This window comes from Ruditapes philippinarum, unplaced genomic scaffold, assembly GCF_026571515.1.
Source record: "Ruditapes philippinarum isolate M1 unplaced genomic scaffold, ASM2657151v2 ctg17_1_1_1_1, whole genome shotgun sequence".
Taxonomy (NCBI): domain Eukaryota; kingdom Metazoa; phylum Mollusca; class Bivalvia; order Venerida; family Veneridae; genus Ruditapes; species Ruditapes philippinarum.
The window spans coordinates 947,451-961,021 of NW_026865484.1; the positions used below are offsets into that span (position 1 = coordinate 947,451).

Consider the following 13,571-nt stretch of genomic DNA (forward strand, 5'->3'; position numbering starts at 1 on the left):
AATTTTACCTAAGAGCAAGATAAAATCCACTTTGATGACAGCTGGTGTTTGATATATAGCCTACCTTTTCTTGCACATTACATGTTAATCAGATTTTGGAAAGGAAAAAACAAACAAACAAATATTTTCATTTAGTACTTTTTTCTTATAGTACAGTAGTCTTACACAGACTGGGGTGTAAGATGTTTTGTCAAGCACCAGTTAAAACAGTAGATAATCCTGTCTGATATGCAAAAAAAGAATTATATGCTCTTGTCTGGAAGTGGGGATAATGCATGGACACTAGAAGTAGAAGTATTGAAAAGGGGCATAATTTTGTCAAATACATGACAGAGTTATGTACTCTTGTCTAGAATGGGAAGGATTGTTATAAAAAAAACTATCCAAAGCATATAAGTAAAAAGTGGGGTGGTACAAAAACCATATCAAATGTGTGATGCAGTCACCGATGCTATAGTAAGTAATGTTAACTCACCTATTTATACAAATAAAATAGTTGACCGAAAATGACTGTGCTTTTTGTACTTATTTCATACTAAATAACAATAAATTATTGTATACATCTAGAAATGATTTAACCACCAACATGGTTGTTTTCGTGTTATATGAGGAAAAATGTTCCCAGTCAAGAGAGGTCTTAAATTCACAATTTCTGAGTGGCTGACTCCATATATCGTATGTCAACGTATCTGCTGATAAACAAAATAGGTACTTTTTCTAACAGGATCAAGACTGTACCTTTATTATCAATGAATTCTTTATCAGCCTTGTGACTGAACCTTCACTTAGAGATTTTAATCAAAGGTTCTGGTCACATAAAATAAAACCTCCAAAGAGTAATACATGCCATTACATAAATTTTAATAAACATGCATAAAGAACAAAACGAAAACTGTATTTTTGGGAATGTGTTTTTATTTTTTTCAAGTTACATAAATAGAGGTTCAGCATGTGTAATTTTAACACATAAAACACAATGTTCATATAGATTGGCGAAAAGATTGTTTCAATCAAAATAGCTCACAATATAACAGTAACATTTAACACTCAAAATTTATAATTGAGTCGCCCCATGATATAACCAATGTAATGCGTTTTCGACCAGCGATCAGGATCTATGCTGTTCGCTTACAAACTCTATAACAAGTAGAGAAACTGATAGTGAACAGCATGGATCCTGATTAGACTGCACTGATGCGCAGCCTGGTCTGGATCCATGCTGGTCGCAAACGCATTACGTTGGTTTTGTCATGGCCCGACAGTCCCGACTCATATTTGTTTAAAAAAAGTCTAACTTATCATACTCATCTTTCAACATCAGTATCAACTGCATGCTATGGCCAACAAGTCACCTTATATAGTAATAAAGCAGGTTATACAAATTGTAAAATCAAGTTGAAATACTAAATCTAACATAGCAATGATGTGATTGGTCTATTTCAAAATATAATGGACTAAGCAGATGCTGGTGCTAAAACCAACATGAATAATATTTCTTTTTTGAAAACTTTCCAAATACTTATAAAGACAAATAATAAGAGAGCCATGGTGGCCATAGATTGCTCACCTGATATCTATTGCTAGAAAAAGACACTATTCTTTTCATTGTCAAATAAGGTGTGTATTTTTTACCCCAACTTTATGATCTAAAAATATTTGAGGTCTGATAGTGAATGTCTAAACTCTGTGTATTTTAGTTTTTAAGAAAATTTATATATGTTGTCCTAGAAATCTACATGTTCATGTTTATAAACTACACTTATGTCCAATTTTAGCCCCAGGGGAATTAATTATACAGCTTTTTATCATATAGGAGCCATTTAGAAGAACATCAAAGGATCATTTCTATGAAGTTTGGTCAAAATCCACCATGCAGTTTAAAAGAAGATGTTGTTACAAAATGAAAACACTGCAATCACAACAGCTCACCTTTGAGCACTATGTGTTCAGGTTATAAGTAATGAACTATCAGAAAAACATCACATGCTCTGTATATAAGACATCCTACAACTGATTTGATATGTGTTAAACCACAATTTTTCCTATATATGTATAATTAAAACACAAGTAATTAAAAGTATTGTACTTTTTCTTCAATCCAAAATAATTTGCAATTCTGAAAATAATGAAAATATCATGAATTCTATAGCTAATTAAGATGAAACAGTAGATGTTTTTTTGCAAAATCAATTGTAAATTCAAGTTTATCCAAACATTGTTTTTATGATAAAAAAACAAAAAACAAACAACAATGAAAAAAACCAAATGATCCTGTCAGAACACAAAACTCTTAGTAATGCCATAGTGATTTTTTTAAATGTCATCTTTTGAAGCAGATAGACAAAAGAAAAACAAAGAAGAAAGAATCATTATGTCAATATTTATTTGTAACTTCAATGATTGAACTCCACTGTGCTACAAAATTTTAGTCCTTTCACTTTATCTATGTAGTTAATATCAAAGAAACAAGCACCTGTTATGAAAATGATTAAAGCATTTCTTTATTAAGTTGAAGTTACTTAGATAGACAGTTTAGGTCTGAGACAATTTGAGGAAAGCATTATGCAGTTTGTTTATTTTTCATTTGAAACGGACCTATCTCATATTTTGTAGAAAACCATCTTCTAATTTTCTTATAACTGATATATAATCACAAAATAAGATAAAGATGTATAATCCATTCAAATAATTTGAAAAGAATAGTCAAACATTTAGTAGACAAAACTTTGACTATGTGAAGAATAAAGAAATTTCGCAGTGACAGAAATAAACGTTTGATACTTCAGCAATGAGATGGTGAGGAAAATGTACCATATGATACCATGCAAACCCACACCAGATTTATGCAGAGTTTTATCATACTAACATGAATAATCAGTGAGGTCATACCAAGAGGCCTATGACAACATTTTTACAGTTCAGCTAGCAAGCTTCATTTTATGCCTCACTTCTTGGGGCGGACATTTGCAAAAAATATAAAAATTTAATTGTTAAAATAAAAAGCATAGTACACAAACTCTTACTATTTTCATGAATCATATCAAGGCTAAGTATCTTATATGTGATTAATTTATCATTTGGACCTATGAGTTAAGAACTGTATTCCATTTAGCATTACCCTATATCCATTTTAAAGTGATGAAGAATTAGGGCATTAAATACTGCTAGAGGTATGTTAACCCTATATTCAAAATGCTGTCATATATCACACAGTGTGTCCACACTGATTAATGTGCTACAGGAATGCTCTGACATGCATTGCCTGCCTAGACAAGGAAATAAAAGTATATTTGAAAATATATCTAAATACATCTCATTTATTGTGACAATTTTCTTTGTTTTTTCTTTACTTTACATTATTTGGCAATTACTTGGCCATTACTGTTCTCTTCTACAAACAAAGTAAATAAAGAGAAAGTAGCGCATTTACTGCAAGCAAAAGAAACTCTTTGAATAAAACATTTTCTAGAAATAAAAGCAATAACAACACAAGAGATACATGATAACTATAAAGTATAAAATCTTGGTTTTACAGCTACAAACAAAATAATGAACATTTCAATGAAAACATTAGAACTGACTATATACAATTTCTGTATCATTTCATTGATGATTTGTACAGATATTTAAATATACTTATAACAACATGAAGGGTTTTGTTTTGATAAACCAAACAGTCAATTTATAAAATCTACAATTAAAATTATTCAAATATTTAACTAATCCAGACAAGACACATTATATAATCACATCTACATTTACAAAATACTAAGATATAAAATTGCAGGTAAAATATCAAAATATCTTACAAATTTTGAACAGCGTATTGAAATATCAGCGTATCTACAAAGAGATTCCACCAAGATAAAAAAGAGTTTTCACCCAATTAATATTTTCTTGGTAAATGTACATATATTTATAATTTCTACATATTCATAAAAAAAGATAAATTCCTCACATACTTCATGCTCCAAAAAATGCAAAAAACTTGTTTAATTTCACAAACATCACTGCTCAAAGTATCATGCACAAAAAAATGCTAATTTTGCATTCTGAGAAAATCTTGAGCAAACCTCTTTAAAGTAAATTTAATTTAACTGTCTAAATTAACAGGTCTTTAATGACGCCAACACATTTCCATAACTCTTTTGAAACTTAGTTTGGCTAAATGATTTGTCCTTACAAGAACTAGGTAGCTCCTGCTTTTCTTTTACTTAAAAATACTTAATTTGACTGGCAAACAATTGACTGGCTCTAGACTGCTAGAAAACCTTTATAAATGTTCAAAAACCTAAAAAGCGGAAAACATATTTCTAATATGACAAGTCTCATTTTGTTACTGAATATCAACATCACTAAACTTTTATGAAGACAGTAGGATGGACACATTTAACATTAAATTTTGATTAGTTAGATCTTTGTATTACATGTATATTAATATTTCAAAAACAATAAACCTGTCACTAGAACACCTTCTTTTGTAAAATTTATGATTTCACAAATAATGAAATATATCTTCGAACTTCATGTTTAAATAAGATAAAAATTTATTTAAAATATAACAAAAGTATCAATAGATGTCTTCAAAATAAAATAATTACACTTTGTGGAAGTTTAGCACTAAGTTTTTAACAAGATACTCAGTTATACAGTTATGATTTCACTTCTCAGAAAAGAAGGAAAATCATCCTGACACTAAAATTCTTAGATAAAACATCAATCATGGATATATTTAGATCACTATAAAGAAATATATTGGTTAAGTCTTTAGCAACTTTTTTCCTCCTATCGCTACAATTTTAAGTTAAAAGAACAAAAAATTCTGTAAAACATCAAACATTGGCAATACCAAAGACAGGATAACATTTATGATGGTTCTATTTCAATGTAACATTATATATTAATTTGTTCAAATAAGAATATCCTTAACCAATTGCTTTATAATACTTATAAATAAAACACATGTTATCCCTTTAATATAACACACAATACTTGTAAAAAAAACTCTGTAAAAATTATTGTTTAAGCTACTCAAATTTTAAAACTATTTTTTAACTACATAAATTTTTACTTTGGCAGAAGAGTAAAAATAAGGTGGTTTTGTAATATAACATATATGAAATTAAAACCAGCACCAATACTATCCTATCTTTAGTGTATATAAGGCTAGAAATATCACAGAGTAGAACTATGTTACATCGCAGACATTGTTATAAAGCTACAATACCGCTCACAATAAAACTATCATTTATATATATATCAATAATGTTATTACACCTATATATATAAATATTGTATATTACACTGAACCGTAGCAAGTTTTCCGCATATAATTTGACTAAACTTTTCATTTGTAACAGTCTAATAATTCAAAATAATCTGGCCACTACAATCTGTCAACCAAACAATTAGTCATTTTGTCACCACTTACTAGTTCACAATTTCATCTACTGAAATTTCCTTGATGACCACTAACCACATAAATCTTTCAATAAGTACAGTAGACTTGTGGCTATAAGCACAAAGCAGAAATATAATTTACTGAAAGTTGTTGATTTAATTCTGCTCAAGTTACAGACCCTTTAAACAATAACAGCTACAAAATGTGCAATATGACAGCATTCATTATGTCACATTTACTGCTAACCAATCATTCACCTCAATCAACATGTCTGAAAACTATTGAGCAAAATGAATAAAGTAGAAATATTGGTATATGGATAGACTATTAGTTTAGACAACAATTGTTTTTTGGTTCCTGTGGATGATGGCCATTGATGTGTGAACAGAACATCATGTACTCAATAGCAGTTTTGTGTAAAAAAAATGCATCTTCACAGTTTATGTATAACACATTTGATTTCTTTTATAATGAACACTTTTTGCAGCTTGCAGCTTTAAAACCCAAAACTAAAATCATCTACAAATCCAACAATCATATGTCCTAGAATAGGCACTACCTTTATAGCATAAAATCTACTTCATAGAATAAGAATGCCAAGTATGAATAAGGTCTGTTAAATCTTTTAGTGAACCATTTATTATAATCCTTTACACTTGTTTGACAAAACCACTTCTTTTTTCTTTCTTTCGCATTTTCAATAAAATGAATGAATCAACACAGTTTGGGCACATTATGTTACCATCTGTTATATTTTATCCATGATGGTTGAAAATACTGTACCAAAAGCATGAAATACTTTCATTTTTATCTTCTTTAGTTTAAATTTATGTATTTCACATCACAAAGCGCACACAAAATATTGCACAAATCATTCTCCAATGCAACAGGAAGTGATGTAATACTGTTTGATGATGTCATACGCATTGTTGAAATGACATCACACAGGAAGTGATGTCACTCAGGAAATGATGTCATCACTCATCCAGAAATATTAAATGAGTCATAAAGATTACATTCTGAAATGTTGGTAAGTTGGTTATTAACATTCTGCTCCTTTAAGTTTACACCGTTATATTTTGTTTACAAGGAGTCTCTTAGTTTTATTCAAAGTAGTCCGACAAGGTTCACTCGGTGTCAGGGTCAGTAAGTATTTTCATGACCAGCTAATACATAGAGGTTTGAAGCTGCTTCTGGCTGGTCTGTTGGTCGACTTTCCAAACATATCACCCTGAAAAACAGTAATATAAAGTTAAATGAATTCCTTTGACATGACAAATCTTCAATATTATGGTTTCACCAACTATTCCTGAATAATAACAGTATAAAGATGAACCCTAAATGTCAACTTGATTGATGAGTACTTTTACTATTTAAGGACCAATAGTTGAAGCACACATCTTCCTCATAACTATCATTGTACAGACTGTATATTTTCCTACATTATTCATTTCTATTGAAGAATGGAAAAGTTGCAAAATATCAACTAATATCATATCTTAAGTGCAATATCTAACAACAAATCATTTGATGTTAGAATAAGAGCTATTTCAATAATAACACAACTAGCATAATTTTAAGGATTCCAGCCTACTCTTTATATAAATCAATTAGCATTCAAGAACTTATGACCTATGATTAGAAATGGATGAAAAGTATTTTAAGCAAGATCAAGATTTCATCCAATAATTTCAAAAGTCGGCTATCTTATTAAAATTCCTATCTAAACAACAATCTATTTTCAATTATAGATATTACTTTGGTTCCTGATAAATTAATTATTTTTTGAAAGTATAGCTATTTACAAACCTTGGCCTATCTTTAGTCAATGAAATTAAACATCATAACTGAGAATAACAATACAAATGAAGGTAAAAAAATATGAAAAGTAAAAATTTATCAAAAAAAACCTTCATCAATGATAGATCTGCCTTAAGCTTGAAGATAGATAAATGTATGGTTTTAATATTTTTCAAAAGTGTAAAAAAAATTTCTCAATAATCTTGCTGGTTAAACAGACAGTAAATTGCAGCAATCATGTTATTGTATTCATTGAAGTGTGATTGATCAACAAGGCAGGTTAGTTTATAATGTCAATATTTGAGATAACTAACAAAATAACTGATAAAATCATTTAATCAAACTGACAAATACCTCCTAATGCATGGATTACAAAACACTGCAAAAGTGCACATCATAAAAACACCCTGCACTTGTATTATTATTTACTTTAATACACTGGATCAATGTTTATTCGGATGATTTTCTGCACTTAGACATATACAACAATCTTTTCAAATCATGCATTTCTAAATACAGTATGAATAAAACTCGAACAGTGGTATTATTTAACCGAAGATGTCATAATTCTTTTACAAGCTCTTGACATCGCAATTATCAAATTTCTGTCAAACTGCATTTCAGTGGCGATAATGGGGGGATCAGATATGTAAACAAAAACTTTAATTCCTATTTTAACGGAAATTCTGTACCTTTACAATGCCTATTCAATAGTGTTATCATTAAAACGCACTTATAAAAAGTTAATGTGTAATAAAATGCAGCCTGTAAACCTGATCAGAATCATAATGGCCTGTAATTAAAAAGTAATTATAATATTATTGTATGTGTTTTGTAGATTTGTGGGTCATAAGTTCAATTGTTGGTAATTACAATACAGCATTGTGCAAATGTTTTTAAGTGTTTTACCAATAAACAGTAACATTTGAAGACTGAAGTCATAGATCTATAAAGAGACAGCCATGTACTGTTTTGGTTCTTTACAGTTAATTAACCCTTTGAGCACATGTTTCAATAATAAAGATAAGCTTATAACAAAGATAAGTCTATGCTACTAGTACCGGTATATAGATTAGTCATACCAAGCCATATTTCCTTGCAGTCTGATGACATTCAATACATTTATATTTGATGATAACAGACACTTAAAACTAATAATATCATCAGAATACATGTTTCAAACTTCCTAGTCCCTTTAGGTAGGTTCAGCAATTTTAAAATTGTTGCAATATGATCTTTCAACCCAGACATCTAAAATTTAAGATTTACTGTGGCACCTTTTAGGATAAGATATTGGGGCTGCATTTTCATCCAAAACAACAAATACATGTAAATTGCTTGCACAAAATATTTCATAACACAGTGAGTGTCTGCTGACCTACTTGCACATCCATGCAGTCTGATTAAGCCTTAGATTGATACCTGTTCAAGTTTATTAAAAGCCCTACAGAAGGAATGGATCCAAACTCCAAGAAGGGAGAGTCTACTATACAAATTTAGCAGACCCTTATATTAATTTAGCAGGGTAAAGGTGAAACATGAGGAGTGCTAATGTTATACAATTATTCTCAGCTGTCATATATTCTGATCCTAAATCTGGCAATATTTCAAATCTTTCATTCAAGCAGACACCAAAATTTGATCCCTTAACATCTTTATCTTTCAATAGATAAATTGATTTTACACAGATTCTATTGAAGTAAAGCGTTCCTTTCGAATCATACTCTAAATTATTAAAATAAATGGTGATGCCTTTACATTTTGAACAGAATTGAAAAATCATCATGCGTTATATTGAAATGATCACTTTGAAAAAGTAAATCGTAGATGAAAAGGAAACGTTTTTCAAATAGTTGCGAATACAATGTGATCAAGTTCAAAGCAATAAATCAAATATTTACGATTAAAATTGACAAATATTCTATCCTTATTTCTATAGTTAAATCAAGGAGCGTATTTAGGTATCACCGTTATTGCTATAATTTGATCATATTAAATCTATTTTGGATTGTATATTGATGTGAATGAACCCATTCACGATCTTATTGACAATATGATAACAATGGAATATCTATGAATAAAGCAAACAAAATATCTATAAAAAGACAAACTAACAGGAGATAGAGCAAAGGGTTCATATTCAATAAGATGTTTTAATAAGTAAAATAGGTGCTTATCTTTTTTTTCCTCTTTCACAAAGTAAGACATCAAGTTCATGGAAACTCAAGATGAATTTGAATGTTTATTAAGTGAAAGAGAAGAATGGTTGTCCAAAAAGGAATGTTAAAACAACTTAAATTTAATTCATTTCATGATTTCAGAGCAGTAAAAACCAAATGTATGACAAAATGCCTTTTCTGTCTGAGTATAAAGTGACATCTAAAGGTATGAAGCCATAGCTGTCTTCATTATTTTCAACTGGCTTAATTTTTATTCATATGGTAACATAGTATTGTTTGTTAATGACTGGTTTTTATACCAACTTTAACACATTTTTGGTCACATCCCTGTGGTCTGTTCACATAACTTTCCTGGATAATTTACAGGTACACTTAATTTTACACTTTTTATAACTTTTTTTCTATTTTTGTATGATATCATTAGACCCATATAGTCAAGTTTCATGTTAAATTATGCATGGGCGTTGTTCAATTTACATAAGGTACATCATGTATGTACATGAAAAGTATCATATGATAGTGTAAAAGTTTTAACCAATCACATGCAGCCATGTCTTCTTAATTAGAATATCCACTTCTCTTAGCTGATTCTAATTCACGTCATGTAATAATAAAATAGTAGAAATAACAAGCCGATATTTAATTAAGTCCTGACAAATATGTTAAAAACAATCATCTTGTTTTGACTACCAATACCTGCTAATGACCTCATAATTTACCCCGGAATACATTGGCTTTCTACTATTTTTAGCTACTTACATGAAAACATATGAATATTTTATAAAGCTTGTACTCTTATATCAAATTAGATGTTTTGACTCTTAATCCACTAATTATCTTGTCTTTCAATTTAAAATAACCCTTGTTTGTATAAATTTACCTCTTGCTAAGAAAATCAAATAAATATGTGTATTGAATATTTTTCATGCTTTCAAATCTCAGTTAATTGATAAGAAGTCAATTAACTTTTTCTTTTTATTGATGTCAAATGGAAAACACATCAATTTTAAATGATGTTTATATAATTTTACAGGATTAATTAGCTTTATTTATATTAATAATAGTCATAATCAGAGTAAATGGCTGGATACATTCACATGCCAAATAAGTCATGGTGAAATGTTGGTTTGATTCTGGTGAAGAAAAATAATATGTGAAAAAAGGAGGCACAACTAAAGTATTCCTCTATCAGTAAAAATAAAATAATTACAAGCTTAACAGTGTCCGAGACACTTATAGCAGAATCAAATTATCTTTAAAACAAAATCCTGTAACACTAAAAATCATCTCAAATAGAGCTTTTCAACCCCAGGTTACGAGGTACGAAGCCCATCTCCTAGATGATATCTTTACTAAAATCAATGAATAGGAAGATTAGTTTTAACTTGGAACCTTGAAAGCTTTTAGTAAGTTGACATTGATTGGATGGTAAGGAGTTAATGCGGATACCTGCCATTTTCTAAGCTGGACATGAAATGTTTCTAAACAATTCCAAGATAATATCAACTACTTGTTTGTTTGACCTTTAAAGTAATCATCATTGAATGAATATTTCAAAAGGGCATGTTTTGTTTTTACAGATGACTATTACTTTAATGTTTTGATAATGTAATCAGTTCTTGTAAGGTAGAACTTCTGTGAGATTAGCCAGTGAAAAAAAGGTTATATTCAAGAAATGTTAAGACTCTAATTAGCCTTCAAAAGAAACATAGATCTAGTAAATGATTTTACTAGGCATCATTAAAAATGGTACAGTGAAACTCTGTTATAGGTCATATGGAGACTTTCCAGCTTTAATGGCAGCAACAGACCTCATCATTTCAGGCACAAACAGGCACCTGAGTATTACCCAAATATTCTGTAAGCTAGCTGGTGAAAGAATTCGAAGATAATTAAAGATCTTTTTTTATATTGATACTTATTCATACCACATTCAAATTTGTTATAGCAATATAATACTAACTTCATTAAAAGTAAAACAAATTTATTTTAAGAGGGGAGGCTGATGGGGTGGTAGAGAATATTATATGGGAAATTGTTCTTAATAGTTTTCAAACTTTAACATAGTCTTATATAAGGATTAATCTTATACTTCATGTACAAATTTATATACCGGTATGTAAAAAAAACAACAATAAAACAAAAATAGGCTACCTATCTGAACCAAGTAAGCGGAATATTCTAGTCTTGTCACATATCTCCTGAGTCACCTGTAATTAAATACAAGATATTAACTAGCCTATATAAACTTATATAGTAAGTCAAAACAGATTTCACTTGTACTGGCCACTATTAGCACATGTTCATCATCTCAGAAAGGTAGAAATTATGACACGTTTACAAAGTTTACAAGATGATGTAATTCAGTTCTCAAAGTAACTATTTTTCAAGTTATTCATGTTTTAAAGGTACAAAGATGTAGTCAAGATTAGTTCATGACATTGTGAATAGGTAAAACATTGATTGAAGCTTTTTTAAATCAAGAGTATTTAATAATAACAATCTGGTGAGGATTCTTGGATACAAACTTACCTCATTTGCTTTAAAGCTTCTTCCCTGCATGCCATGTTTGTGGAATGCCAAAACACTGTCTTGTAAACAAACTGCAAATATATGACAAACATTGTGTGATTGGATTTTGCAAACATATATATAAATTTCTTTACTCTGTAGAGACTTGTGGCTAATTCCAGCTGGGTACGTCTGTCCAGTTGTATCAGTAAAGTATATTTTAAAAGCCCTACAAATACTTACATGTATAAATGTTCAGATTTTATAAAATGGACTTAAAAGTGACATGTTTGATTAGTATCTCACTCTCCTCAATGTTGATAGGGGCAACTCTAGAAAAGAATTTGTTGTAATGTACAGGTACTCTTATTTCAATGAACTAGTTTGTTAGTGCTTGCAAGATTGAAAGTACCAATACTGGGGACCTCTATTTACAGTCAGATTAAAAAATTACAGTTTTTAGTTGCAAAAAGGATGGGAAAGGTAAATTCCTCTCATTTTAGAATATAATAGTCATCCAAATTGATAGATATACATGATAATAAACAAACAACTCTGACAAGAACAAACAAAACAACATAGTTTTTAACTTATACTTAAGTGCTGAAGTACTTATTTATATTCAATAACAAACAATATATTTGACACTTAATCACAATATTTATTTTGTAAGTATGCTTCAATTATCTTTCTCAATATTTAAAGCCAGCTTTTATCTTCAACAATACTTTTTACAGTTACTTTAATGGACTTAACCTACCAAGTATTTGAATATGGAATAATCAATCAACAATAATTTAAGGGGGTTTCTGTAACTGAGTAGTCAACATTATATATAATCAGGTCTGAAACTCAGAATGCATAAATGTGCATGCTGGCCTGACAGAGGCAAGCTTCTATCAATAGTCAACTCCCCTGGTAAAACAGGTATAAATCTATAGGAAACTTACACTGTAATCTGAAGAAGATAATCATCATATTGTAATTAACTCAATATGTCATGAATCATCATCAATTATTGTTGGCATAACATATATAAATCTGACACCTTGTTAAAATATGCTTCATCATTCAAATAAAAGCAATCCTATGGGAGAAAAAAAGTTATTTTAGAAGGGAGACACAATGAACTCAGCAATGCCAGACTGTTGTATCTGTTTCTCTATAATCATGAAGTTACAATATTGTATCATATTCAGTTGGTTTACTGTTTTTCTGTGTGTTATTTTCTTCTTCAAAAGTTACCTTTAATTTACCATTACCTGTCAAAATGTTGAGGATTTGTCCCCATGCAACACTACTGTAGTACTAGTATGTCAAACAATATAAAGATAAATAACTTTGGATCAATCAAATGAACTTTATATAATATTCAATGAATATTTAAGCTAGATCATTTATTTGACATACAGACCACCTTGCTTAAAAGACCATGTCTTATATAGGATAAACCTCAATGATTTCAAGAAACTTTCACTATAATTATTGTTATTTTAGAGGGAAAAGCATTAAAATTGAAGTTGTTTTGTAATATTAAAATACAGATTGTGCTATTTTATACGCTGTCTATAGAAAATACATGTTTAATGTATCTGGACATGAATGAATAACATTGAATTCTATGAGAGAAATTTTCATTCAAATGAAACTGGAAGAAACATCTCCTTATTCAAATTCAA

General features: G+C 29.5%; 1 protein-coding gene across 1 annotated transcript in view; it reads right to left on the bottom strand.

Moving 5' to 3' along the window:
- Nucleotides 1-893: 893 nt before the first annotated feature.
- Nucleotides 894-13,571, bottom strand: part of LOC132729294 (mitogen-activated protein kinase kinase kinase kinase 3-like) — a 79,539-nt gene continuing 66,861 nt past the window's right edge. The window contains exons 30-32 of the mRNA XM_060715019.1: nucleotides 11,914-11,984; nucleotides 11,536-11,591; nucleotides 894-6,632 (exon numbers count right to left, since the gene is read on the bottom strand). Of these exons, the coding sequence (XP_060571002.1) occupies nucleotides 6,545-6,632; nucleotides 11,536-11,591; nucleotides 11,914-11,984 (215 nt within the window). The 3' untranslated portion in view covers nucleotides 894-6,544. The remainder of the gene's footprint in view (nucleotides 6,633-11,535; nucleotides 11,592-11,913; nucleotides 11,985-13,571) is intronic.